Source organism: Oryx dammah, unplaced genomic scaffold, assembly GCF_014754425.2.
Source record: "Oryx dammah isolate SB20612 unplaced genomic scaffold, SCBI_Odam_1.1 HiC_scaffold_23, whole genome shotgun sequence".
In the NCBI taxonomy this organism is placed as follows: domain Eukaryota; kingdom Metazoa; phylum Chordata; class Mammalia; order Artiodactyla; family Bovidae; genus Oryx; species Oryx dammah.
The window spans coordinates 16630168-16657125 of NW_024070207.1; the positions used below are offsets into that span (position 1 = coordinate 16630168).

The window sequence follows — 26958 nt, forward strand, 5'->3', positions numbered from 1 at the left end:
ACCACAGTTCAAAAGCATCAATTCTTCGGCGCTCAGCCTTCTTCACAGTCCAACTCTCACATCCATACATGACCACAGGAAAAACCACAGCCTTGACTAGACGGACCTTAGTTGGCAAAGTAATGTCTCTGCTTTTGAATATGCTATCTAGGTTGGTCATAACTTTTCTTCCAAGGAGTGTCTTTTAATTTCATAGCTGCAGTCACCATCTGCAGTGGTTTTGGAGCCCCCCCAAAATAAAGTCTGACACTGTTTCCACTGTTTCCCCATCTATTTCCCATGAAGTGATGGGACCGGATGCCATGATCTTTGTTTTCTGAATGTTGAGCTTTAAGCCTACTTTTTCACTCTCCACTTTCACTTTCATCAAGAGGCTTTTTAGTTCCTCTTCACTTTCTGTTCAACTGTGTGGAGTGGACAGTCAGATGTAATCATGGAAACCATCTCCAAAGAATTGTTACGTCATGTTTTTAGAAGTTGATATTGCAGGGTATAAGGGCTTCCCTGGTGGCTTAGAAGTGAAGAATCCTCCTGCAATGCAGGGTTCAACCCCTGGGTCAGAAAGATCCCCTGGAGAAGGAAAGGGCAACCCACTCCAGTATTCTTAGCTGGGAATCCCATGGACAGGGGTGCCTGGCAGGCTACAGTCCATGGGGTCACAAAAGAGTCAGACATGACTGAGCAACTAAACACAACAACTGCAGGTTATAAACAGACAGTCACATGGGCAGAAGGGATCGCCAACTGGAGGAAATGGCATTTGCAAAGGATTGGAGTTTTGGAAATAGAAAGTCACATAGTGGACACGGCAAGCAAGGTTTGGCTTGAGTGGAAGCTTCAGAAGTGAAACAAGAGAAATGGGGCTGGTGGAGAGAGAAAAAAGGAGGGAGAGAGGGGGATGGGTTGTTGAGATAACAGGGTTGTAAATAATTCTCGTGACACTTCAAAAAGAGACTAAAGCATTCACATTTGATCGTGTTACCAATTTTTATGTAGAGGTGCCTATGGTAAAAGTAATATTTGTGGAAGCTTATCCTGGCAAGGGGGTGTTGACCAGTTGGGGAGCAAGTAGAATCTGGGAGGCCAACCAGGAGGCTGTTGTAGTAATATGTAATAGGCCATGAGAATTGAGAAAACAGCAAAGAAGGGGTGAATCATAATACTGCAGATAACATGTAAATGATAAGACCCTGAGGGAAGATTTGATAATGGAAGAGGAAGGCAAAGGAGAAAGTATAAAATGACTCTTGGGTTGCAAGTCAGGAGAGCTGGCGTATGACACTGCTCTTGACAGTGACTGAGTGGGGATGCACTTGGATTTCCTTGTTACATTTTGGCTGGCAGTGCTGGGTCAAAGTCATGTCCTGAGCCAAATGAAAATATGGGACCAGAGAGAAGATTTGAAACCAGGAAAGATTTGCCAGCAAAATGGCAAAACAAAATGTAAATGCTATAGTAGGTGGTTTCAAGCCGAATTGAAGCAGCCAAAAGAGAACAAATTACAAAAGAAAAATGAGAGAGTAGCTCTCCTCATCATATGCCCTTTTTAAATGTAGATTTAATGATTGGTATTGACATGAAATGTTTATTCAGTATGACCTTCTAAGAAGTTCAAGTTATTACACTTAGACCCTAGAGTCTTAAAAAGGCTTTTAAAGAGTGTCTTTAAACACTTAATAGTCCAGACAGAATCTTAAAGCAATATAGAAGCATACAGTCCCTGTTAAATAAGCAGAGAGGCAAGATGGCAAAGCAATGAGACAAGTCAATTATCATGCAGACTATTAAATATGCTGTAATACAAGTTCAGATGAATGTGGCATAACCACCTAAGCATTTGCAGACAGTTTTATGCACCTAAATTTGAATGATTTCTCTTCATTTAAAACTACTGGAGCCATTACTTGTGTACGTGTGTGTGTGTGTTCATGTCTGTATTCTCAACTAGGAACTACAAACTACTGGTATTTTTGTTGCCTTTGGGCTTTCAAAATCTTCAAAATGGCATTCTCTATGCTAGAATGCTCTACTGTTGCTGCTGTTTAGTTGCTCAGTCATGTCCGACTCTTTTGCAACCCCATGGACTGAAGCCCACCAGGCTACTCTATCCATGGGATTCTCCAGGTCAAGAACACTGGAGTGGGTTGCCATTCCTTTCTCCAAGTGATCTTCCTAACCCAGGAATCAACCCTCATCTCCTACTTGGCAGGCAGATTCTTTATCACTGAGCTACTTGGGAAGCCCAGAATGTTCTATAAGTAGCCCCTAAAGATTTCAACATTTTAATTATTCTATATATAAAACAAAGCTAAATAGTTAAATTTGAATTATCTTCTTAGATGTTCACATCAGCAGTGTTTTAGACTGGGGTGGGGTCTATCTAGAGAACTGAAAATAGGTTTGTTGGTTTACAATCTTAAATATTTCACCTCAGATGTATCTAAGAGACAAGGACATAAAAGAAAAAAGTAGGCACCAAAGCCCCCCAAAACCTATTCCTTTGCCTTTTTCCTTAATTCACTGGACAAATTATCTTGAGTAAGAGGAAGCTTCTTTTTTCAGCCAAGGCTTAAAAAAAAAAAAACAAACAACCAAAAAACAGTGATTCTAATGGAGACAGATGGATCCTAGTTAATTCCGAGAAGCACCAAGATGTAATTTTAACCAATTTTTAAAACCAAAATGAAAAACAACTCTAGTGTACTGTATGTCAAACAATATTCATTTAACCTTAAAAGCCACATGTGTTGTTTATTCAAACCTCAATTATACTCTGAGTGGTACCCTATGGAGATGGAATGGCTTGGCTTTCTGGTAATGAGAGAAATGGAGAACAAGCATTTGAAAAGTGGTCAAGAGCTAGGCTAAAATTCAGACTGTTTATAACTCCCATTGCTCCTATTAATCTCTGATTGGTCAGAGCAGGTCACAGAAGTAAACCTTGTATTCTCAAAAGGACTAAGTGTACAATGAGATTATGAGATACCCATGAAGATAAACCTCAGACAGCAAAACTACGCCAGCATGTGGCCACTTCTGAACCACACTCATCACAAATAGGCTGCCCATAGATTCTCATTTATCTGGGACAGCTCAGTTTTATGTCTGTTTTGCTGGCAGGCATAATTGTTAAGATTGCTTCTTTCACTTTCAAAAGTGTCTTGGTTGGGATGATAAATTCCATGGTTACTCTAATCATAAGGCAAATAGAAATTGTAAATGAATTTCCAAGACAAGGGGAAATGATCTCCTTGACAAGGAAAACTGATCTCTGTATTTTCTGAGGAACACGTTGAAATCAGCAGAATCAAGGCAATAACTAAGGGTGTTTGAGGAAAAGTGGGAGTAAGTAGAGGGAAAAAACTGATCGTGAAATCTCAAGGTAACTATGTACCAGGTTCCTTGGTGGGCCACTTTATAACCAGTGCTCAACACCCAAGCTGGAGATGAAAAAGAGAATGGAAGCAGAAGACTTGGTTGGGGAGCGGGGTGGGGAGCTACTGCCAAATATCTAATTCTATAAATTTGTTGGTGAGGGAGCAAGTGTGCTCTAGTATCTCATAAGGTGGACAGTCGTTTTTTAAAAACTTATTTTGTATTGGGGTATAGCCCATTAACAAACAATGGTGTGACAGTTTCAGATGAACAGTGAAGGGACTCAGCCATACATATACATATATCCATTCTGCCCCAAACCTCACTCCCATCCAGGCTGAGACATAACATTGAGCAGAGTTCCCTGTACTATACAGTAGGTCCTAAACTCCCTAACCATCCCTTCCCTCTACCCTTCCCCGCTGGGAAGCATAAGCTCATTCTCTACGTCTGTGAGTCTGTTTCTGTTTTGTAAATGAGTTCATTTGTATCATTTCTTTTTAGATTCCACATATGAGGGATGTCATATATCTTTCTTTGACTTACTTCACTCAGTATGACAATCTCTAAGTCCATTGATGTTGCATCAAATGGCATTATTTCATTCTTTGTAATGGCTGAGTAATATTCCACTGTATATGTACCACATCTTCTTTATCCATTACTCCTGGACAGTCCTTTTTTTTTTTTTTTTAAAGAAAATACCTTGCTGTCAAATAAAGCACTTAATTGTTTGAGCTGTCAATTTTAAGCTCTTAGCGCTTTAAACAAAATACCTGCTCGAGAAATACTAAGACACAGACAAGGAGGGAACTCCTGCCACCAGTGGCAAGCCAAATCAGAAGGGGAGTACAAAAGTATTATCCAGAAAAATCAGAAATGTCTGTTTTTTTTTTAATGTACTGTGAGAATGTGCATGTGTTTGCAGGAAGGCATCATAAAAGAGGGAGTAATGAAACTTAGTTAGACATGGCCCATGACCCACATTCTGCTCTTTCAATGGAGATGTGATTAAACAGATCAACGTTTATGGTTAGAAATGGGGTCTTTACATCCCAGGGTAGTCCCAATGACTCTTCTGGAAGTGTTAGTATATCTGGCCCTTGGGAGCAGAGAAATCACGAAGTCTGCTCCTCCCAGTAGCCTCAGACTTAACAGTCCCTGAAGTTGCTTCACACCCTCAACCTGAGAGGCAGCATAGTAATAATGGCAAAGAAAAGAGCTGGAGTCAGACCGCTTGGTCCAAATCCTGATTCTGCCCCTTCTCACCTGTGTGACTTTGAGCACATGAATGAACCCATCTGTGCTTCAGTTTCCTTCTTTATAAAATTGAGACAATAATACCTACCCATATGGTTGTGAGGATGAAATGAATTAGTATATGCAAAGAGCTTAGGACAGTGCCTAGCACACTGTGTTATATGTGTTAGCTATTATCCACCCTCCCTCTTCTTCCTATCCTTTTCCTCCATTTCTTCTTTCTTCTTCTCAAGAGTAGCCCACATGTGGGGAAAATCCAACTTAAGGAACCTTCACAAGTGTGCTTCCCAATGGCTCAGAGGGTAAAGAATTCAGCTGCGATGCAGGAGACACAGGAAATGTGGGTTTGATCCTTGGGTCAGGAAGATTCCCTGGAGGAAAGCATGGCTACCCACTCTAGTATTATTGCCTGGAGAATCCCATGGACAGAGGAGCCTGGTAGGCTACAGTCTATGGGGTTGCAAAGAGTCAGACACGACTGAGTGACTAAGCACACACGCACAAGTGTGCAATACATTTAACAAAAGAAAGCACCTGTATTTTTTTAAAAATGAAGCCTAACAGAGAAAATTTATGTCTACACATAGAAAGGGAATAATTTAATTTCTAAAGCCAGGGTCCTGGAGACACCAAGAAATAAAAATGGCTGCAGACAGATTCCTTCAGCTCATTCCTTCTAAACTAATGATTAGATTCTCTCATCATTATGCTAGTACCTTCTCCCTTTTCATTTTTATTTAGAAAAGGAGTCTGCATTTTAATTAAACCTCTTTTTCTCTCTTTGCTTAAAGTAATGCATGAGAGGACAGATAACTGCTCCTATGGGAGGCAGTGCAAATTACATAGCCATAAAGTTGAGTGTTAAAAATTTGAGTACCCAAATAGAGTCCTGTGCTACCACCTTCAAAAATGGAAAATAACAAGCAGGATGGAAGAAGGAAACTTAGTGATCTACCATTGTTTACTGCCTGGTCAACGTGGAAATGAAAAGCAATCAGTTTAGGGTCCTTCTTCTTTCCATGAATACCACTTTGGCTTCCTGGCCCCATCCAAAGAGGACTGGACTAACTGGTGGGAGCAGAAGACGTGGGTCTGATTTTAATAGCCAAAAACAAGGAAAAAGTGGATGGAGTCATTCCAACAATTAGCTTAAACCAACTGGATAATTATATCAAATGTTCACTTTGCCTGGGCCATGGAGACCTGGACTTTAGAAATTCTTACAGTTACAGTGTAGGTAGTGTTCGAATATGATTCCTCTGCCTAACATCACTCTTCTTTCTGATGTTTCTTTTTCCTCTGTTTATAGTGTCAGTTAACAAATCAGATTAACTTCCACAAACGTTGAAGTCTAAGTGTTCATGAAGTCTATTCTAATGAGAGTAATGGGCATACCCAGTAATGTGTTTCTGAGCAGTCATGGTATATCCCTTGAAGTAGTCAGAAGGACAAGGCTGAAAGAAGAGTGGCTTTAACCACCCATGAAGAAATAATTGCTCTGAAATGCTTCACTGGGAATTTCTTATTTTTATTGTAGAACCAGACTCATAATACACATGAAAAACCCTCCAGCCCAGCAACGGGATGGGGCATTATTGACCTTGACAGGATACCCCAGATGGCCAATTAGGAATCATCACTATTAATTTGTTAAACTCAGTATGAACGTCAGTGCTGTCCCATCCGCTGTCTGAGGGCTTTCTGTCTAAAGGAAACGTTCTAGACATAAAAGACATGCCAAGAAGGAACATGACGATTTTAGAGGACTGGGAGCCCTGGGATTGTCAGCAAGGATGTGAAGATGAATTCTGACCACAGGGGATGGAAAGAGAACAAAAACCACCTGAAAGTTTCCATGGAAGAAGAGAGCTTCCAGTTGGTGTTTAGAAGAGGAGCCGTAGACAAGGATAGAAAATCTCTAAGATAGTCCCATGTTCATGAACACGAATGATTCACTTTTGAAAAGGAATTGCTAGTGGTGGTCAAACTCTTCTACAGCTATGAAAAGATTGAGTGTTTCAATACATTTTGAAGTTTAGGCAAGAACATACAATCTCAAAAATTATTGAGTTATTTTTATTTTTTTTAAAGGAGTTTTTTGCATTAGCAATGTTTCCTTCCTACCATTATGACCAGGAGATGGGAGTGTTTCTGCAGAAAATGTGGGCAAAAAGAAAATGAGATCCTGACTGATATGTAAGGATCTATATTTAAAGTTGTTATTTTCTCTTGTTTCCCTTGATTTTGAAAACTTTGAAAATTTTGGTAGATTCTTATGATGTTAAAAAAATGAAATAGCTCACATACCACTTCCCTCAAGATCTCTGGGTTCAGCAAAGATGGCATCTGAGGTGTAATTTTGCTGCTTTTTTGGAAATGGAAATCAAGAGTCTTAGGTAAAATGGCAGATGTCTTGAACACTGACAAACTGCTTTTAAACAATTGGTTCCAGTTTCAGTTACCATGAAGGAGTTAGCAAAAATATCTCAATTTCACAAAAAGAGATTCAATTTTCACCTGGGCTAACTGGAGATATGTTGGATAAATGAGCTTGGGTTGAGTAAGTTGTAAGGTCAGTCATTTCTCCGGCCTCCCTAGGCAGGACTACATTTTTGAGTGCTTTCCAAAAAGCTTTACATAACTGTGGCTCTCTTTCCTCTTAGCAAATCCATCATAAGTTATATGCTTAGTATTATGCTAAGGGCAAAAGAGGAAGAAGATGGTCCTTTCCTCATAGAACTTCCCAGTTGAGGAGCCAAGACTCATAAAACAGTGAATATAATAATGTGAAAATGTCAAAGTGTCAGTCACTCAGTCGTGTCCAACTTTTTGTGACACCACAGACTACAGCCCACCAGGCTCCTCTGTCCACGGAATTCTCCAGGCACGAATACTGGAGTGGGTTTCCATTTCCTTCTCCAGGGGATCTTCCTGACCCAGGGATCAAACCTGGGTCTCCTGCTGCTGCTCCTACAACCTGACCAAGCCCTGGAAGTGGTCAAAGAAGGAGACCAATGAGGACTAGAATGATCAGGTAAGGCTATTTAAATGAGATGCATGCAGCACTATTTACTATAGCCAGAACACAGAAGAAACCTAGATGTCTATCAATAGACGAATGAGTAAAGAAGATGTGGTACAGACATACAATGGAATATTACTCAGCCATAAAAAGAAATGAATTTCAGTCAGTTCTAGTGAGATGGATGAACCTAGACCCTGTTATACAGACTGAAATAAGTTAGAAAGAGAAAAATAAATATCATATATTAATGCATATATACAGAATCTAGAAAAATAGTATTGATGCAGGGAAGGAATGGAGACACAGATGTACAGAACAGACTTGTGGACACAAGTCCCCCACACAAGAGGGGGAGGGAAAGAGTGGGACGAATGGATAAAGTAGAATCAACATATATACACTATCATATCATGTGTAAAATGCATAGCTGGTGAGAAGTTGCTGTATAACACAGGGAGCCCATCCTGGTGCTCTGTGATGACCTAGAGGGGTGTGGGAGGAGGGGAGGGAAGCTCAAGAGAGAAGGGACATATGTATAATTATGGCCCATTCACATTGTTGTATGGCAGAAACTAACAACATTGTAAAAATTAAAATAATAATAATAATAAAAGAGCCGCAACTTTAGCTAGAGTCTTGAAAGATGGGCAGGATCTTAATTGATAAAAGAGGGGTAGGAAATTCTTCCAAGCTTGTGGGGAGTAAGAGTTAAGAGAGGCACATAACAGGAGGTAGGGTCAAGACAGCAGCAGAGGAAGATTCTGAACTCACCTCCCATGGGCATACCAAAACTTCAACTACTTACAGAGCAACCACCTCTGAGAGTGACCTGAAGACTACCAGAAGATATTTTCCACAACTGAAGATATACAAGGAACCACGATGAGACAGGTAAGGGGGTGGAGACTGCCATCTAGTCAGGACCCACACTCCTGGCAAGGTGAGAGGGATATAAACATGAATGTCCTCCCTGAGGAGCGAGGGGTCCAAGCTCCACATTGGACCCCTCAGCCCAGGAGTTGTGCACCAGGAAGAAGAGCAAAACAGCTGGTTTTGAAAACCAGTGGGGTTTACATTCAGGAGAGCTGGAGGGCTGAAGGTGTGTTCAAAAACTCACCCACTCTGAGAGTAGCAGAGAGGCAGGAGGCAACTGGGACTCCACTGGGAACACAGATGCTGGTGGCAGCCATTTCTGTAAACTCACTCTACTGTGCTGACACTGGCACTGGTAGGCACCATTCTGGAATCCTCCCTCTAGCCTATTACCACTGGGGACTGCCCAATCTACCAGTGTACCCATAGCAGTCGTAAGCCACCAGGTCCCACAACCAGCCATGCCTGGGGCCTGCCCTACCCACCAGTGTACCCACAGCATTAAACTCAAAATGTGTTAAATACTTAAATATAAGACCTGATACCATAAAACTTGCAGAAGAAAACACAGGCAGCATGCTGTTTGACATTAGTCTTAGCAATATTTTTTGGATCAATCTCATTAGGCAAGGGGCTTCCTGGTGGGGTATGAGTGAAATAGGCAAAGGGAATGAAGGGGTACAAGCTTTCAGTTACAGAATAAGTCACAGAGATATAATGTACCACATAGGGAATATAGTCAATAATATTGTAATAACTTTGCATGGTGATAGATGGTTACTGTTTTGGTGATCAATGCATAATGTATATGAATGTTGAACACTTAGAAACAAATATAATATTGCATATAGAAAAGAGAGGCATATAACAGGGCTGAAGGTGGGGAGGACATGGCATATTATAAAAAGAGAAGTGCCAGTCTAGAGAAGAAAGTGTGTGTGTTGGTGTTGGAGAAATAAGGATGGGTAGGAGAAGGCACTGGTGACCCACTCCAGTACTCTTGCCTGGAAAATCTCATGGACAGAGGAGCCTGGTGGGCTGCAGTCCATGAGGTCGCTAAGAGTCAAACACTACTGAGCGACTTCACTTTCACTTTTCACTTTCATGCATTGGAGAAGGAAATAGCAACCCACTCCAGTGTTCTTGCCTGGAGAATCTCAGGGATGGGGGAGCCTGGTGGCTGCCGTCTATGGGGTCGCACAGAGTCGGACACGACTGAAGCGACTTAGCAGCAGTAGCAGCAGCAGTGAGTTAAGGAAGAGTCCGACTGTTTGACAGAGGACCGTTAAAGATAAGCTGCAGAACTCAGATTAGATAATATGGTAAGAAATGGTAAACATGGAACAACATGATCAAGTAGTTCCTTAAGAAGTGAAGCCTGAACTTGAGTATTTGCAGCAGGTACAATGCAAGAAGGATAGTATAGATACTTCTATAAAATAGGGTAAATAGGGTGGCTGGTTTCATGGTGGGATCAGAAGTCACGGATTCTAGGAGGACAGGACTGCCACCAGTTATACCCAGAACTTTTGGGTCAGTTCTCCCAAACCCTGGGGGTACAGAGAGTGAAGAGGAATATGGTGTGAGTTGAGGCCAGAGAGATGGTCTTGAGTCTTCCTTCACCTCCCTGAATAGATCAGCCTCTGTCAATTATTGGCTTTTATAACACCTTTCCTTCATAGCATGTGGCATGATTATGATTTCATATTCACTTGTCTCAATATCTGATATATGTCTATCTTCCTCATTAAATTCTATGAGGGCTGGTTCCATGCCTGCTTTGTTTACCATGGTATCTCCAGTACCCACACAGTGCCAGGTACTTAGTGGTTGCAAAACAAATGTTTGTTGAATGAAAAAAGGTAGATATTTATACTTGGGCTACTCTAAGCCTAGTGGTAAAGAGCCTGCTTGCCAGTGCAGGAGACATGAGACCTGGGTTTGATCCCTGGGTCTGGAAGATCCCCTTGGAGAAGGGCACAGCAATCCACTCCGGTATTCTTGCCTAGAGAATCCCATGGACAGAGAAGCCTGGTGGGCTACAATCCATAGGGTCACACAGAGTCAGACATGACTGAAGCAACTTAGCATGCATGCATACAAGTGCTATGTATGTACACCATCTACCAAATGCAGGCTTGGCTGTCAAAATGTGATAGCTTACCCCAAATATGTCTCCCTTGCTTAACATCCAAGAACATAGCCTTCCCCTTTGCTTTGGCAAGATAGGCAGAAGACAGGAAGCAGAAATGATAAATGGTGGAAAGAAGCTGGGACTGGGTTTGGGTTTAAGGCCTGCCTGCCCAGAATGTGACCATAGTACAACCTCTGAAGAGTTTTTTTTTTCCTGCTGATAAAGTTTTCCTTATGGTTCCAGTGGCTGTGTGCACTATGCTTCCAGTCTAGATGAGGTTTGCTGAAGTGCCAGCAATGACACACCCTGCCAACACTCTCCTGACTGTCCTAGCCTCAAAGACAAGTCTAAACAACTGAGACTGGGGTTGAGATTCAATTCATGGCTAAGATTGCTGTCTGACCCAGGAAGAAAGGCACACATTAGTGTTTGGTGACAGTGCAGAGACTATTTCAATGGGGTCTTTTATAATAAGGTTTGTAAGTTCAGCGCTCAAAAGGTTATTTCCTCTGCAGTATTTTGCCTGCAATTAGGGCAGCCAGCATAGAAGAGAAATGTGTCTGGGTTCCCTGCTGAATGAGTAATATGCTTACACAAGGTATACCTTTGTAAAAACATCATTTCAACAGAAAAAAAAAATAACTAGGTGCTTCGAAAATTAGAACTTCAAAGGAGATTCAATTACATTATATACAACTGAAAGATGTAAAGACATTAAAGACAGAGAAAAAAGCATCAATTTTATGAAAGTGTAAGATTTAGTCTTGAGAGGGGAAGATGAAAGAGAATGGTTTATTTAGGCTGGAGAAGAGATGGCAAAGAGAGAACTTCATGAATTGTTAAGTGTGTGAAGGGGCAGGACACGATCAGTAACAACTAGCTTTTATCTGTTGCTTCTGAGGACATAACAAAAAGAAAAGAAATTTAAATCATGACAAGAAAACCATTGAGAAGATAGTTAATCCCAGGATCTGTTGCCATGAGAAGGACTAGAAATAAACTTCTGTATATGTAAATTAAGAAAATAAAAGGCAAGACTATTGGAGATAGCTAAGGTGCAATTCTACTTAATCCCAGGGTAATAAATATAGTCATAATGCACTCACACTTCACTTATTAAGCAGTAACTCTTTGCTGGACTTTCTCTTAGCCTTCTGTCATCTCAGTTAATTTTTACAACCTCTCTGTTGGTTGTAGATATTATAATAACATTGACACAGCTGAGAGATTCGAGGTCCTGAATGGTTGTGTCTTGCCCAAGATAAAATTACTAGTTGACTGTAGCTCTGCCAGGTCAAAACTATGTCCTCTGGCTTCAGAGCCTATCTGTATTGCACTCTATTGCCTTTTGGATGCAATACTACATCTTTTTGCACTTTCCTTTATCAATTGTTCTTCAGTTTAGATTTCACATTGGTTTCCCCAAACAAAATCACCTTAACCTAACAACTGGATTATAGCAATTAGCTGGTTATATTAGTAACCACGTGTATGCCTCTGCTAAAAATGGATTCTCTTGGGTGTGCAGAAAAGGGAACCCTTGTATACTATGGATGGAAATGCAAATTGTACAGCCAACATGGAAAATAGTAGGGAGGTTCCTTAAAAAATCTAAAAGTAGAGCTGCCATATGAGCCAGAAATTCCATTCCCAGGCATATATCCAGAAAAGAGAAAAACTCTAATTGGAAAAGATGCATACACCCCAATGTACATAGCAGCACTATTTATAATAGCCAATACATGGAAGCAACCCAAGTCCCCATTGACAGATGATTGGTTTAAGAATATGTGAGATATATATATATATATATGTATACAGATATATATACATACATATATAATAGAATATTACTCAGCCATAAGAAAGAATAAAATATTGCCATTTGCAGCAATGTGGATTGACCTAGAGATCGTACTAAGTGAAGTAAGTCCAACAAAAACAAATATTATGTGGTATTACTTATACATGGAACCTAAAAATACAAATGAATCTATATACAAAACAGAAACAGACACAAAAACAGAAAACAAACTTATAGTTACCAAAGGGGAAAAGGGTAGGGAAGGGATAAATTAAGACTATGGGATTAACAGATACAAAGTAGTATACATAGAGTAGATAAGAAACAAGAGTTTACTACATAGCATAGGAAACTATATTCAGCATCTTTAATAACAACCTATGATGGAAAATAATCTGAAAATTACACACACACATATATATAATTAACTGGATCATTTTATTGCACATCTGAAACTAACACAATACTGTAAATAAACTATACTTCAATTTTAAAAAATGGGCTCTCTTCTCTTTGGAGTGGACTCAAGCTGGATGGGAAAGGAGGTAAGGAACAAGAGTCTTTCCTGGCTGAAAGTTCATAGCTGTACTGAGGGACAGTACACACACTGTGAGAAACAGGTATGGAAAGATCCAGCACCTTATTGAAGCATGCATTAAATTAGGCTGCAACTAAATTCATGCTGACCTGTAAAGGCTGGTGCAAAGAGCATAGTAAAAAAAGATGAGCCTGTATGCATACTAAGAATAAGGTCATTTCTTTCTAAAAGAAATATTAGTTATAGTGTGCTAAAGTAAGGTAGGGAATAAAAAACAATATGAGGGATCAGCTAATTTCCTATTGACCATGAATGAATGTAAAGCCAGTACCATCACCACAGTCAGTCAGTAATTTAGAGGAAGAAAAAACAAAAGCAATATCTTATTTTTGTTGTTGTTGTTTAGTTGCTAAGTCATGTCTGACTCTGCGACCCCATGGACTGTAGCCCACCAGGCTCCTCTGTCTAGGGGATTTCCCAGGGAAGAATAGTGGAGTGGGTTGCCATTTCCTTTTCCAGGGAATCTTCCCAACCCAGGGATCGAACCTGCATCTCCTTCATCAACAGACAAGATTCTTTATCACTGAGTCACCAGGGAAGACCAACATCTTATTTTAGTAGCATCTAATTCCAACCATGATTAACTTTCTAGCAATATTTCCAAGCTAGTGTGTGTTCATTCAACACCTACTCTGTGCTTAGCACAGTGGGATAAAAAAGATGAGCCCAAAATAGTTACTGCCTTGAAGAACATATATTGGTAGGAATGATAAGACATGGGCACATATAATAAAAGACAAAAGGTTCAGTTCAGTTCAGTCGCTCAGTCGTGTCCGACTCTTTGCGACCCCATGAATCGCAGCACGCCAGGCCTCCCTGTCCATCACCACCTCCCGGAGTTCACTCAGACTCACATCCATCGAGTCCGTGATGCCATCCAGCCATCTCATCCTCGGTTGTCCCCTTCTCATCCTGCCCCCAGTCCCTCCCAGCATCAGAATCTTTTCCAATGAGTCAACTCTTTGGTTATAAATGCCACTGGAGAAGCACAGGTGAGGTCCTGAAAAGTCCTAGAGAGGAGGGAGTTTAGTCCTAATTTATAGGATTAAAAAAAAAAAAATCATGGACGAGGTAGTGTTTGAGCCAGCCTCTGAAGGAGAAGCAGGATTTAGGGGTAGAGAAACTGGAATGAAGGTGGGAAGGCAAAGAAGAGAGAAAGACGCTCCCACTAGTATTTATCCAAATCAAAACCACAGTGAAGTATCACCTCACATGTGTCAAAATGGCCATCATCAAAAAGGTCTAATAAATGTTGGAGAGCATGCCAAGAAAAGAGAATGCCCCTACACTATTGGTGGGAACGTAAATTGGTACAGCCACTGGAGAGAACAGTATGAAGGTTCCTTAAAAAACCAGAAATAAGAGTTATATGATCTAGCAATCCCACTCCTGGGCATATATCCAGAAAAGAGAAAAATTCTATTTGCAAAAGATATATGCACCCCAATGTTCATAGCAGTACTGTTTATAAGAGCCAAGACATGGAAGCAATCCAAATATCCATCAATCGAGGAATGGATAAAGAAGATGTGGGACATATATACAATGGAATATTAGTCAAAAAAAAAAGAATGAAATCATGCCGTTGCCAGCAACATGGATGGACCTAGAGATTATCATCTATGAGTGAAGTAAGTCAGAGAAAGACAAATATGATATCACTTATATGCATAATCTAAAAAAATGATACAAATGAACTATTTACAAAACAGAAAGAAACTCAGAGAACAAACTTTTGGTTACCGGGGTGGTGGGGGGAGGATGGGGGAATGAATAGATTAGAAGTTTTCGACTGACATGTACACACCGCTATATTTAAAATGGATAACCGAAAGGACTACTGCATAGCACAGGGAACTCTGCTTAACATTCCATAATGACCTAAATGGGAAAAGAATTTGAAAAAGAATAGATACACGTATAACTTCTTTACCAGCTGAGCCACCAGGATAGCCCAAGAATACTGGAGTGGGTAGCCTATCCCTTCTCCAGTGTATCTTCCCAACCCAGGAATTGAACCGGGGTCTCCTGCATTGCAGGAAGATTCTTTACCAGCTGAGCTATCAGTAAGCCTTCCCATACATTACTGCCAGCTTAATCTTCCAAAGAGAGAGCCTTAACTATGTTACACCCCTACTCAGAAGTCTTTATGCTGACACACATTGTACTTACTCAATGCCAGTCACAGTTCTATGCATTTTACAGATATGAACTCATTTAATCTCATGACAACCCCGGGTGGAGGGAGGTTGTGATTATTAACCTCAATTTATAGATGATGAAACTGAAGCAGAAAGAGGTTAAGATCTTTGCTGTATACCTGAAACTAACACAACACTGTTAATCAACTCTACCCCAATATAAAATAAAAAATTAAACAAAACAAAATAAACAAAAAAGACAAATGTGACCTGAGGACTACCTATGTTAGCATCTGAGGAGGCTGCATTTGAGCTAGGGCTTTAGGAGTAGGCAGGATTTTTACAGGCGAAATCCGAGGGAAAGGATTTTCTAGAGACAGGTAATATTCTCTCCTTTCAAGTCTTACTGTGCATGTTGTATAGATACAACTAAGGAAGCCATTTTGTCACCTTTTCTTCCCAGCCTTATCGTGAAATGGCTGCTTGCTCATTCACCCTAAACTGGCTTACCATATGGCTGGGATTAGATGCTCTGACCAATCAGAGACTGACATTGGTTACTCTTTTATTGGTTTTACTAAGGTTTCAAACTTTTAAGATGTTCAATTTAAGTGCACCAAATTCAGATGTAAAACCACCATTTCAGGCCACCCTCAGTCATCTACATTGTTGTAGGGATGGTTCCTCAAAGCGAAAGTCTATGGACCACCTGCATCAGAATGGATGATGAGGCCAGTTTAAAAGCATATCCCAGGGCCCCTCCCCAAGGCCACCAAAAGAGAATCTCTGTGGTTGTGGTCCAGGGAGGTGAAATTCAACAATTTCTCCAGTAATTCTAAGCACACTGAAGTTCAAAAGATATTGAGGGGCTGAGGAGAGAGCAAAGGCACAAACGTGAGAGAACACGAGAACAATGTGGGAAGAACCTGAGGTGCAAGAATGCAAGCATGTGGACCTATAAAGGTAATTCAGAAGACCTTCACTGTCAGAGTCAGGGGTGGACACATTCTGCAGGCACCAGGGAGCCATTCCTTTCAGTGGCAGAGTGGAGTGGTTAGGAGCCTAGAGTCCAGAGCCAGACTTCCACGGTTCAGATCTTAGCTCTTTGACTCACTAGCTACACAACCTTGAACAAGGATCTTAACCTCTTTCTGCCTCAGTTTCATCATCTATAAATTGAGGTTAATAATCACAACCTCCCTCCACCCGGGGTTGTCATGAGATTAAATGAGTTCATATCTGTAAAATGCATAGAACTGTGACTGGCATTGAGTAAGTACAATGTGTGTCAGCATAAAGACTTCTGAGTAGGGGTGTAACATAGTTAAGGCTCTCTCTTTGGAAGATTAAGCTGGCAGTAATGTATGGGAAGGCTTACTGATAGCTCAGCTGGTAAAGAATCTTCCTGCAATGCAGGAGACCCCGGTTCAATTCCTGGGTTGGGAAGATACACTGGAGAAGGGATAGGCTACCCACTCCAGTATTCTTGGGCTATCCTGGTGGCTCAGCTGGTAAAGAATCCACCTGCAATGCGGGAGACCTGGGTTCGATCCCTGGTTTGGACAGATCCCATGGAGAAGGGAAAGGTTACCCACTCCAGGATTCTGAGCTGGAGAATTCCATGGACTGTATAGTTCATGGGGTTGCAAAGAGTCAGACATGACTGAGTGACTTTTCACTTTCAACGTATGGGAGTCAACCACCCATTTGCTACTAGCAAATCCTATCATATTTTCCCTCTATTTCAGTGGCTCTCAACCTTGGCTGCACATTGGAATCACCTCCTTCACCCCACTTTCCCCTTACCAAGGTAATTCCAATATGTACCCACAGCCAAGAACCAGTGTTCTAAATATTGTACCCACAGCCAAGAACCAGTGTTCTAAATATACAGTCATCCTTTGGTATCCTCAGGACATTGGTTCCAAAGGACCCTTGCAGATACCAAAATGCAAGGACGCTCAAGTCCCTTATATCAAGTGGAACTGTATTTGCATATAGCCTATATACACACTCCCATACACTTTAAATCATCTCTAGATTACTTATAATACCTAAGTATTAGAAGTCGGGAATACAGTGTAAATGGTTGGTAGCCCACAGCAAATTCAAGTTTTGCTTTTTGGAACTTTCTGGATTTATTTTTTCTCCAATATGTTCAGACCATGGTTAGTTAAATCTGAGGACTCAGCACTTGCTGTATTTCAAATTTGTCCATTATTCATTATTGAGTCCTCAGTTTATGGAAGACAGTGTCCTAGGTCCTTTTCCTGCATTATCTCATTTAAACTTAACAACAGTTTGGAGGTTGGTGCTAACATAATCCTCAATGTAAAGACTGCTAGAAAGGTGAGTACATACATGGCTCATGATCACCCAGCTTGAAAGTAGCAGGACTGGGATTAGAATCAAGGCAGCCTGGCTCCAGAAGACCCCAGTCTGAACCACTACTCTATGCTGTGTCCCCCACCCTGAATCTTGGCCTCTCATACCAGAGAGACTGCTACATCCATCCTCTTGGTCTCTCTACTTGTCTTCTTTCCTCCCTCCATCTAGTCTGGATACAATAACCAGTGAGATCTTGTAAGACATCAACTGGATCACATCACGTCTCCTGCACAACCTTCTAGTGGCTTTCCAATGCACTTCAAAATGGAAATCCAAACTTGTTACCATGGCCTTGAAGGTCCTGCATCATCTGACTCCTGTTCACCTCTCCGGTCTCACCAAATGTCAGTTATGACCACAATCACTATATTCCTGCCACACTGGTCCCAAGCTCCTTGAATGCTCTAAGCTCTTCCTTGCCTGGTCCTTTGAACTTTCTTTTCTTTCTGCTTGGTATACTCTTCCCCCAGGACCTTTGCATGGATGACTCCTTTTCATCTTTCAAGTCTGAGCTTAAATGTCATCTCAGAGAAGCCTTTCCAACAACTCAACTAAATGCCTTCACCTCTTATTTTCTATCTCAATCCCTTGTTTATTTACTTTACAGTATATGCATTGTTTATATTTAGATATTTGTTTGCTTGTTTGTTTATTGTCTTCTCTGGTAAAATGTGGGTTCCACAAGGGCAAAGAACATACCCTGGCTACTATGTATGCCACATATGGTTATATAGGTTGTGTCCTGAATAAGGGTGCCTCAGCTAAGGAGGTATATTCACAAGGATTTTCTGGCAAATGGCAAGTCAAGTATCTTAAGTAAGGTGATCCTTTCTGTAATTCACATGAAGATGCCATACAGTCTAGCAGCGCCCTGTATGACTGCTATGTTTACCATTATGTATCCAGCTTCTAGCACAGTGCTGAGCATATAGTAGATGTTCAATGAGCATGTTAACTAGATGGAAGGGAAGAAGACAAAATCAGGAGGGAAAGTGGGAAAAGGGGGGGATATAAAGGACTGCTGATAGACTTGGTAATCTGAGAAGAGGTAATAAAGGAGAAATTAAAGGTAATGCTGTTTGATCTTGGAACCCTAAAGAATAAAAAGAGTACTGTCATCAAAGAAATGAAACTCAAAGAAGAAACAACTGGCTTTGAGAAGATGACAATTCCAGTTTGAATATAATTTGAGAAGATGATGCCTTCCATTTTGCTGTTATTGAGTTTGTCAGCATTTTACTGTGGGATTTTAAAAATACCCCTACCTTTGCCCAGCATAATCTTCAAAATGGTCACATCAATGCTTTGGGAGGCCAAGTCTTCCTGTTAAGGCTGTGTATGGAAAAGCCCTACGTTTTACAATAATGGAGGGGCCAAGCGAGATGAATCTCACCCCTCTCCCCCTGTGTGCCGCAGTGCAGTTTCTTTCGGGCAGTTACCCTTAAAAGCAATGCTTTTATTTTTTTTCCTTTTGTGATTGAAAGCACTCTTAAAATTTAAGGCTAGCATAGAAAATTCCCTTTTGCTAGAACACTGGATAGGTATTTCCCTCTTCTAAGTCCTGCTACTCAGGATGATAGTACCTGGGGTTTTGGAATACAGGATACCTACCTCTGCACACCTGGCAGCAGGAATCTGGAACAGAGACTGGGAAAGCACAGGTTAACTTGGGGCAAGTCTTGAGACCACAGTACACATTGCCCTCCTGCTGGGGAGAAACAGAATTAAGGTCAGAAGGAGCTGAAGTACATGTAAAGGCTTTAGCTCAGTACCTGGGATGAGTAGGGATTCAAACATAATATATCCTTTCCCCCTGCTCTTCCGCAGTCAGTCCTAGGCACTTCTTAAATTTTATGACACGTTTATTTTTTTTCCATTTATTATTTCTCCATGCCAGAGACTACGTCACAGAAGAGATGGTGATCCTCATCAGGCACCCAGGTCTAAGACAGAACAAAGTATCAGGTTCTATCTATTACATTCTCTGGGCTGCACAATTAGATGGTGATGTAATCAGTATACCTTATTCATGAAGTATACAATTCTTTTGACAAGTAATTTCACAGGAATCATTATGACCAAGCATTTTTCGATATATTTTTCTTTGCAGGGCAAAGAACCATCTCGTTAACAGAATATTTCAGAGATGGGAACCAAGAAACACCACATTTTCTTGTGAGTTGAACTGATACTGCTAGATGGTGCCAGTGGCTTTTCCACCCATAGCACTTCCAAGGCATCAAATAACTGGGTTCTTCAGATGAAGGCTCTGGTGGTATAATGATTGTGAACAGAAGTACAGATCAAGATCATCAGCTCATCTTTGTCCTAAAATTTTAAGACAAGGATATGGCTGGGTCCAACCTTTTCAACAGAGATTATCAGGGTTGATGAAAATAAGGAAGACTTACGATTTAGATGCGCTTCATCCTCTTTCAATCAAGTACCCTACAGTGTAGGCTCAAACTAAAGGTATGTGTATCGAAAAGTTCTTATGTGGGTAGAGGACATTGAAATACAGGGTCTTACCGAGCAGCTGCACTGGGTGCACTGGTTGGGTTGCCGGTTCTGAAAGAGCCCTTCAGCCATGAACAGCTCACCGTGTTGGTAAGTAGTCCCGTTGTATTCACACGACTTGCTGGTCATTTTATTGTTTGCTGGGGGTAAGGAGTCTTCTGGGACAGGGTGGAAATAAACCACACCAAGTATTGGCATCATTGCAAAGAATTTCACAAATCCCCAAACAAATAGCAGGTGGGCCTGTACCACACAGAGGGAGTTAAAAATAGTCCCTGATTCAGGGGATGATGACTTCAATAATATTAAAGCAGCCAGACAGGAATAACAACTAACATGACCAACCATCCAACCCTTCACTTGTTGGGCATTTATTGAGCACCTACTATGTGGGCTTCCCTGGTGGCTCAGAGGTTAAAGCGTCTGCCTCTGATGTGGGAGACCCGGGTTCAATCCCTGTGTCAGGAAGATCCCTTGGAGAAGGAAATGGTAACCCACTCTAGTGTTCTTGCCTGGAGAATCCCATGGATGGAGAAGCCTGGTAGGCTACAGTCCATGGGGTTGGAAAGAGTTGGACATGACTAAGCAACTTCACTATGTACTAGACACTGTGATAGGATTAGGCAGAGATTAGCGAAGAAAGACAAGGCTCCTGCCATGATGGAGCTGCCAGTCTTAGACAAAGAAGGTATTAACTTGTCTTGAGGGAGGGAGTCTTTTCAGATGAGGAACCACCTATTATAACTACCCTGGTAACTTTACCGTCTCCCATGTTTTATTACACTTGGCATGTGCTTGTTCCAGCCTCTGGAGTCTGCTTGTTTTCAATCCCTCCACCAAGATGGCCCCCTTCCTCCTCCTCTTTTCCATCTACTGAAGTCCTGTCTGATTTTGAAGGACCAGCAAAAGTTCCCTTTTCTTGAACAAGTGCCCAGATTAAACTAATCATCAGTGTACAGATTAACAATAGATACAAGCAGAGCTTGAAAAGTACTTGCTGTGGGATAGTGGGGGAAGAGAAATAAGGAGAGTTGTGTGTTTCCTGACAGGGAAGCTTAGAGAGTTAGACCATCCTGGGACCCTCCTACACTGTTGGAGGTAAATTGGAAAACAGTATGGAGGTTCCTTAAAAACTAAAAATAGAGTTGTCATATGATCCAGCAATCCCATTCCTGGGCATATATCCAGAGAAAACTATAATTCAAAAAGAACATTGTACTCCAATATTCATAGCAGCACTATTTACAATAGCCAAGACACGCAGGTAACATAAATGTCCATCAACATAAATAAGATAAATAAGATGTGGTACTGAGTAAGCCAAAAAGTTCATTTGGGTTAAAGTAAAAATAAAAGACACATTTTTCATTTTTACTAAGAACTTCATTGAACAAAGTATTCACTAACCTAAAGAACGTTTTGGCCAACACAATATGCAATGGAATACTACTAATCCATAATAAAAGAATGAAATATTGCCATTTGCAGCAACATGGGTGGGCCTAGAGATTATACTAAGTGAAGTAAGTCAGGAAGAGAAAAGCAAATACTGTATGCTATCACTTATATGTGAAATCTAAAAAAATAATATAAATGAATTTATATACAAAACAGAAACAGACTCACAGACATAGAAAATGAACTTACAGTTACAAAAGAGAAAAGGGAGAGGCAGAAAGGGATAAATTAGGAGTATGGGATTAATAGATACCAACTAATATACATAAAGTAAATAAGCAACAAGGATTTACTATATAATACAAGGAACTGTGTTCAATGTCTTATATTAACCTATAGGGGAAAATAGCCTGAAAAATATATGTATAACTGAATCAATTTTCTATATACCTGGAGAAAACACAATACGATAAATTATAATTCAATAAAAATGTTTTTTTAAGAGACCACCCTTTCTTTCCCATGACTCAAAACTATAATGAAAATGAGTCCATTTTATCGGGGGGGAGGTGGTAAATGATACCTCAATATAACTTAAAAATAAATAAAATTGTTCTCAGAATGTAGTTAAAAATTACAAGGACTAATAATAATATCCATCATCATCATAAAATAAGAGTTAACATTTATCGAGCCCCAAATAATATGTGAGGCTTTACATCATTGGTTATTAACAAGAACATTTTGATGTAGATATTAAAGTATGCCCATTTTGCTTATGAGGAAACTAAGGCTTAAGAAATGAATTGACTCCCAAGGTCATACAACTTGTTAATGGTAGCACCAGGACCTGACTGATTCAAGAATCTTACCTCCTAGGGTGCCATTCACTTCAAACATGTCACAACGAAAGGACCATTTAATTTAAAACTCAAACCACAGAACATGAAAGCTGTGTTGTCCCTGTAGAATGTATGGCCTCAAATACCCAGAAAACATCACACTTTCTTTGGCTTCAGTGATTAGAGTAACTAACTCAATTCTATACTTTGCTATATAAGTTGATCTAACTTCAACTTTTCTGAGTAAATCTCTCCTTTGTTGTTAAGTACTTATTGAAGACCCCTTACAGGATGCAAAGAAAGTTCCTTCATTTTGTTTTAAAAGAAAAACTTTTAAATTTGAGCGAGAGTCTAACTCATACCTTTTGGCCTGGGCTGACTCCCTATTCCTGCCCAAAGTACACACATAACCAGACAGCTGCAGCTGGCATACATGAGTGAAACCCAATGGAGAGAGTACAGGAGCAGGCCATTTGCCCCCTGGGCCCTAATACCAAGTCTCTGTATTTTGTGGTGAAGGAAAACTAGGGTGACCTATAAAATAATATTCACCATGACTTACAGAAGCTGGTGAGTATTTGGAATACTGAAAGAAATAAAAAAGTTTGGGATTTTTTTTTTTTTTTTGCCTCAAAAGAATGTGGGCTGAGTTCTGAACTGTGTCTTCCACCGAGGAATCAATGAGGAGGCAACTGTGTAGGGTGAGGTTTTCCAGCGAGCCTTGACCTTGAGAGTCTTCCTTGTAACAGTCTTCAGAGAAATCCCGCATGGAGTCTATTAATCTACTCAACAGGAGATGGGGAGAAAGCAAAAACGAGGAAGACAAAATAGAATCAAAGAAAAAGAAACCAACTGTGGTGATGCTTAATGCTAGTTTTACACAATAAATTTATCTTAACAACTTCTCATTTTTTATGATTTCATTCTTCTAATATCCCTAACAGAATGGGGGAGTGAGAATTATGAGAATGAGGCTACTGATACCTCAAAAGATTCGGTCCATGCCACACTGCTATTAATAGAAGAGTCAACAAGGAAATACAGTTTTCGTGCCTTGAATTTGTACTCTTTTCACACCATGTGTGTTAAAAGTGAGGAGCAGAAAGGAAACGAAATCAGTCCCTGGAAGAGATATCTGCACTTTCAGGTTTATTGCAGCATTATTCATAATAGCCAAGATAGGGAGACAGCCTAAGGGTGTCCATCCCATACCCCATATCCTTGGATGAACGGATAAAGAAATTGTAGTGCATATATATGTGTCTGTGTGCAAGTCACTCAGTCATATCCAACTCTTTGCAACCCCATAGACTGTAGTCTGCCAGGCTCTTCTGTCCATGGGATTCTCCAGGCAAGAATACTGGAATGTGTTGCCATTTCCTATATACATATATTTATTTCCTATAATATATATATCCTGTATATATACATGCATATATATATTTCTTATATATATATATATTTCCTATATATATGTATGAACACACATTTCCTATTCATGGATATAGATATAGATATACATACACACACAACGGAATATTATTCAGCCTTAAAAAGGAGATCCTGCCATTTGCAACAACATGGTTTAACCTGGAGGACATCCTACTAAGTAAGCCAGTTACAGAAAGAAAAAAATGACATAATCTCACTTATATGTGAAGTCTTAGAAATAAATAGAAGCAGAGATTAGAATGTGGTTACCAGGGGCAGGGAGGTGTGAGAAATGGGGAGATACTGGTCACAGGGTGCAAAAATTGCAGGTATGTAGGATGAGTAAGTCCAGACATCTAAAGTACAGCATGTTGGCTATAATTAATAATACTGTATTGTATACTGAAAATTTGCTAAGATTTCAGATGCTCTCATCAAAAAATAAATGAGATGATGTTCATTAGCTTAACTGTGGTAACCATTTCAACATGTCTATCAGATCAGCATGCTGTAACCTTAAGATACATTTGATTTTTACTAAAGGAATTTTTCAAAATCTAGAGGGTGGCAGGATCATTGAGTCATAATCCAATCTTGGGCACCACTTCCCATAACCTTGCACAAGTCACTTTACCTCTTTGGGCCTCAGCTTTTCTATCTAAGAATATGGAACTCAAATCTCTCCGGGCATCTCTGAAGGCCAACACAGCATGCAAGGAACTGCAAAGGCAAGAACAACCACCTTGGACTGTACATTCTACCTTTTTAGATTTTCCAAGGTGGTTGGGCTTCTACCCAGCTATCCTTAGAATGCATCCTGTGTTCCTGGTCAAAAACTGGCAGAAAATTAGTCTGAAGCAAGACTGGCTTCAGGGCCCCTCAGGGGAATGCTCCAACAGAAGTGACCAGGCTCCATGGCTTCTAGCCTCCCATTTCCAGTTAAATTGCACACAGCACTCTGGGGAGGAGTTGAAGAAGGATATTGGCAGGTATGCAGACAAGCATTCAGCCATCTGATTACAGTTGTGTTGCAAAAAGAGGGATGATCTATGTAAGTAGAACTCTGACTTCTGTGGTGCTCTGAAAACATCCCCTTATATTCAGTGTTTCTAACCACCTTTTCTTTCACTGATGCCTAAAATGCCATCATTAGAAGTCCATTCTTTTGGATTAAGTGACTGTCTATTGCCATGTGTGCGTACTCTTTGCAACCCCAAGGACTGTAGCCAGCGAGACTCCTCTTTCCATGGAATTCTCCAGTCAAGAACACTGGATTGGGTTGCCACACCCTCATCCAGAGGATCTTCCTGACCCAGGAATCGAACTCACATCTCTTGTCTCCTGCATTGGCAGACAGGTTCTTTACCACTAGCGCCACCCGGGAAGCCCTGTCAATTGCCAATCAGGTATTATAATCCCAAAACTTCTCTGAGAGGATACACATTGTCAGTAATATCTTAGTGTGAATAACCTGATGACATGTTTTTTTTTCCCCCTTCAGAGTGACTGGTAATTTTTACCAAGAAGTCTGTGGTCCTTTCCCATGTCCTCTGGTACACCATTCTCTCCCCTCTTGGCACTGCCCCTCTTCCTATCCTCTGAAACCCAAAGTCTTCATGCTGGTGGCTCTCTTCTCCACTCTCCCCACCCTCAAATTTCTACTTCCTTAGCAGGCCAGTTCTTGGCTAGTCAGAAAGGCCTCTTGTAAGTCAGGAGATAAATCAGCTCTCAGTGTTTATGAAATAAATGCAAACCTCTCCAGAGCTCCCAGCCGTGATCACTAATCTCGACTCTGAGCCCTCCCCTTTTTTGCCATTGCTATTGTTACTCTGGTTCCTATTTTATTTTTGATGGCTGATCCTGAAGACAGTGTTTCTAGTCTGGTTCTGTCTCATTCTAGTGGTGTAGTTCCAACACATCCACAGGCCATTTTGGATGTGGTGGTGGAGCGGGGAATATGGAGATGAAGGTAAAGGGCTTGAAATGTTATGGTCCCTTTAACTCCCTTGAGACACAGGCACACATACACACACACACATACACAATGGAATTCTATTCAGCCATAAAAAAGAATGAAATCTTGCCATTTGCAACAACATAAATGGACCTTGAGGACATTATGCTAAATGAAATAAGCCAGACAGAGAAAGACAAATACCATATGATCTCATTTATACATGGAATCTAAAAAATAAACCCCAAGCCTGTAGATACAGAGAACAGATTGGTGGTTGCCAAAGGCAGGGGGTTAGGGGGATGGGTGAAACGGGTAAAGGAGGTTCACAAAATTGATGGGGATGGGATGTACATCATGGTGAATGTAGTTAATAAGAGTGTACTACTTTGTCAACAAAGGTCCGTCTAGTCAAGGCTATGGTTTTTCCAGTGGTCATATATGGATATGAGAGTTGGACTATAAAGAAAGCTGAGCACCGAAGAGTTGATGCTTTTGAACTGTGGTGTTGGAGAAGACTCTTGAGAGTCCCTTGGACTGCAAGGAGATCCAACCAGTCCATCCTAAAGGAGATCAGTCCTGGGTGTTCATTGGAAGGACTGATGTTGAAGCTGAAACTCCAATACTTTGGCCACCGGATGCGAAGAACTGACTCATTTGAAAATACTCTGATGCTGGGAAAGATTTAGGGCAGGAGGAGAAGGAGACGACAGAGGATGAGATGGTTAGATGGCATCACCGACTCAATGGACATGGGCTTGGGTGGACTCCAGGAGTTGGTGATGGACAGGGAGGCCTGGCATGCTGTGGTTCATGGGGTTGCAAAGAGTCGGACATGACTGAGTGACTGAACTGAACTGAACTATATATTTTAAGGTTGCTAAGAGGATAAATCTTAAAAGTCCTCAACATAAGAAAAAAATTTTTATATATAAAATTTTAAATTATAGATGTTAACTAAACTTACTGAGTTGATCATTTTTGAAATATAAACAGATATTGAATCATTATGTTGCACACCTGAAACAAATATGTCACACATCAATGGAAAAAAACTACACTAAATTATCAGATTTGCAAAAATTCAAAAGTTTGATTAATAAACTCTCTCGGTAAAGCTGTGGAGAATTTATACAAATACTATGGAGGCTATTTAGCAATATCATTCAGTTTTAAAATATATGTATTTTTCACCGAGCAATCCTACTTTTAAGAATT

General features: G+C 40.6%; 1 protein-coding gene across 11 annotated transcripts in view; it reads right to left on the minus strand.

The window, feature by feature from the left end:
- The window catches only part of CHRDL1 (chordin like 1), a 95725-nt gene that overhangs the window by 29691 nt on the left and 39076 nt on the right, over window positions 1–26958 (minus strand). For 3 of the 11 annotated variants that reach the window (XM_040265088.1, XM_040265085.1, XM_040265083.1), the window contains exons 3-4: window positions 20128–20270; window positions 19210–19303 (exon numbers count right to left, since the gene is read on the minus strand). In XM_040265088.1, coding sequence (XP_040121022.1) covers window positions 19210–19303; window positions 20128–20270 — 237 coding nt within the window. Of the gene's footprint in view, window positions 1–19209; window positions 19307–20127; window positions 20274–26958 lie in introns of all 11 variants that reach the window. The other 8 variants (XM_040265087.1, XM_040265081.1, XM_040265089.1 and 5 more) reach the window with 3 other exon arrangements.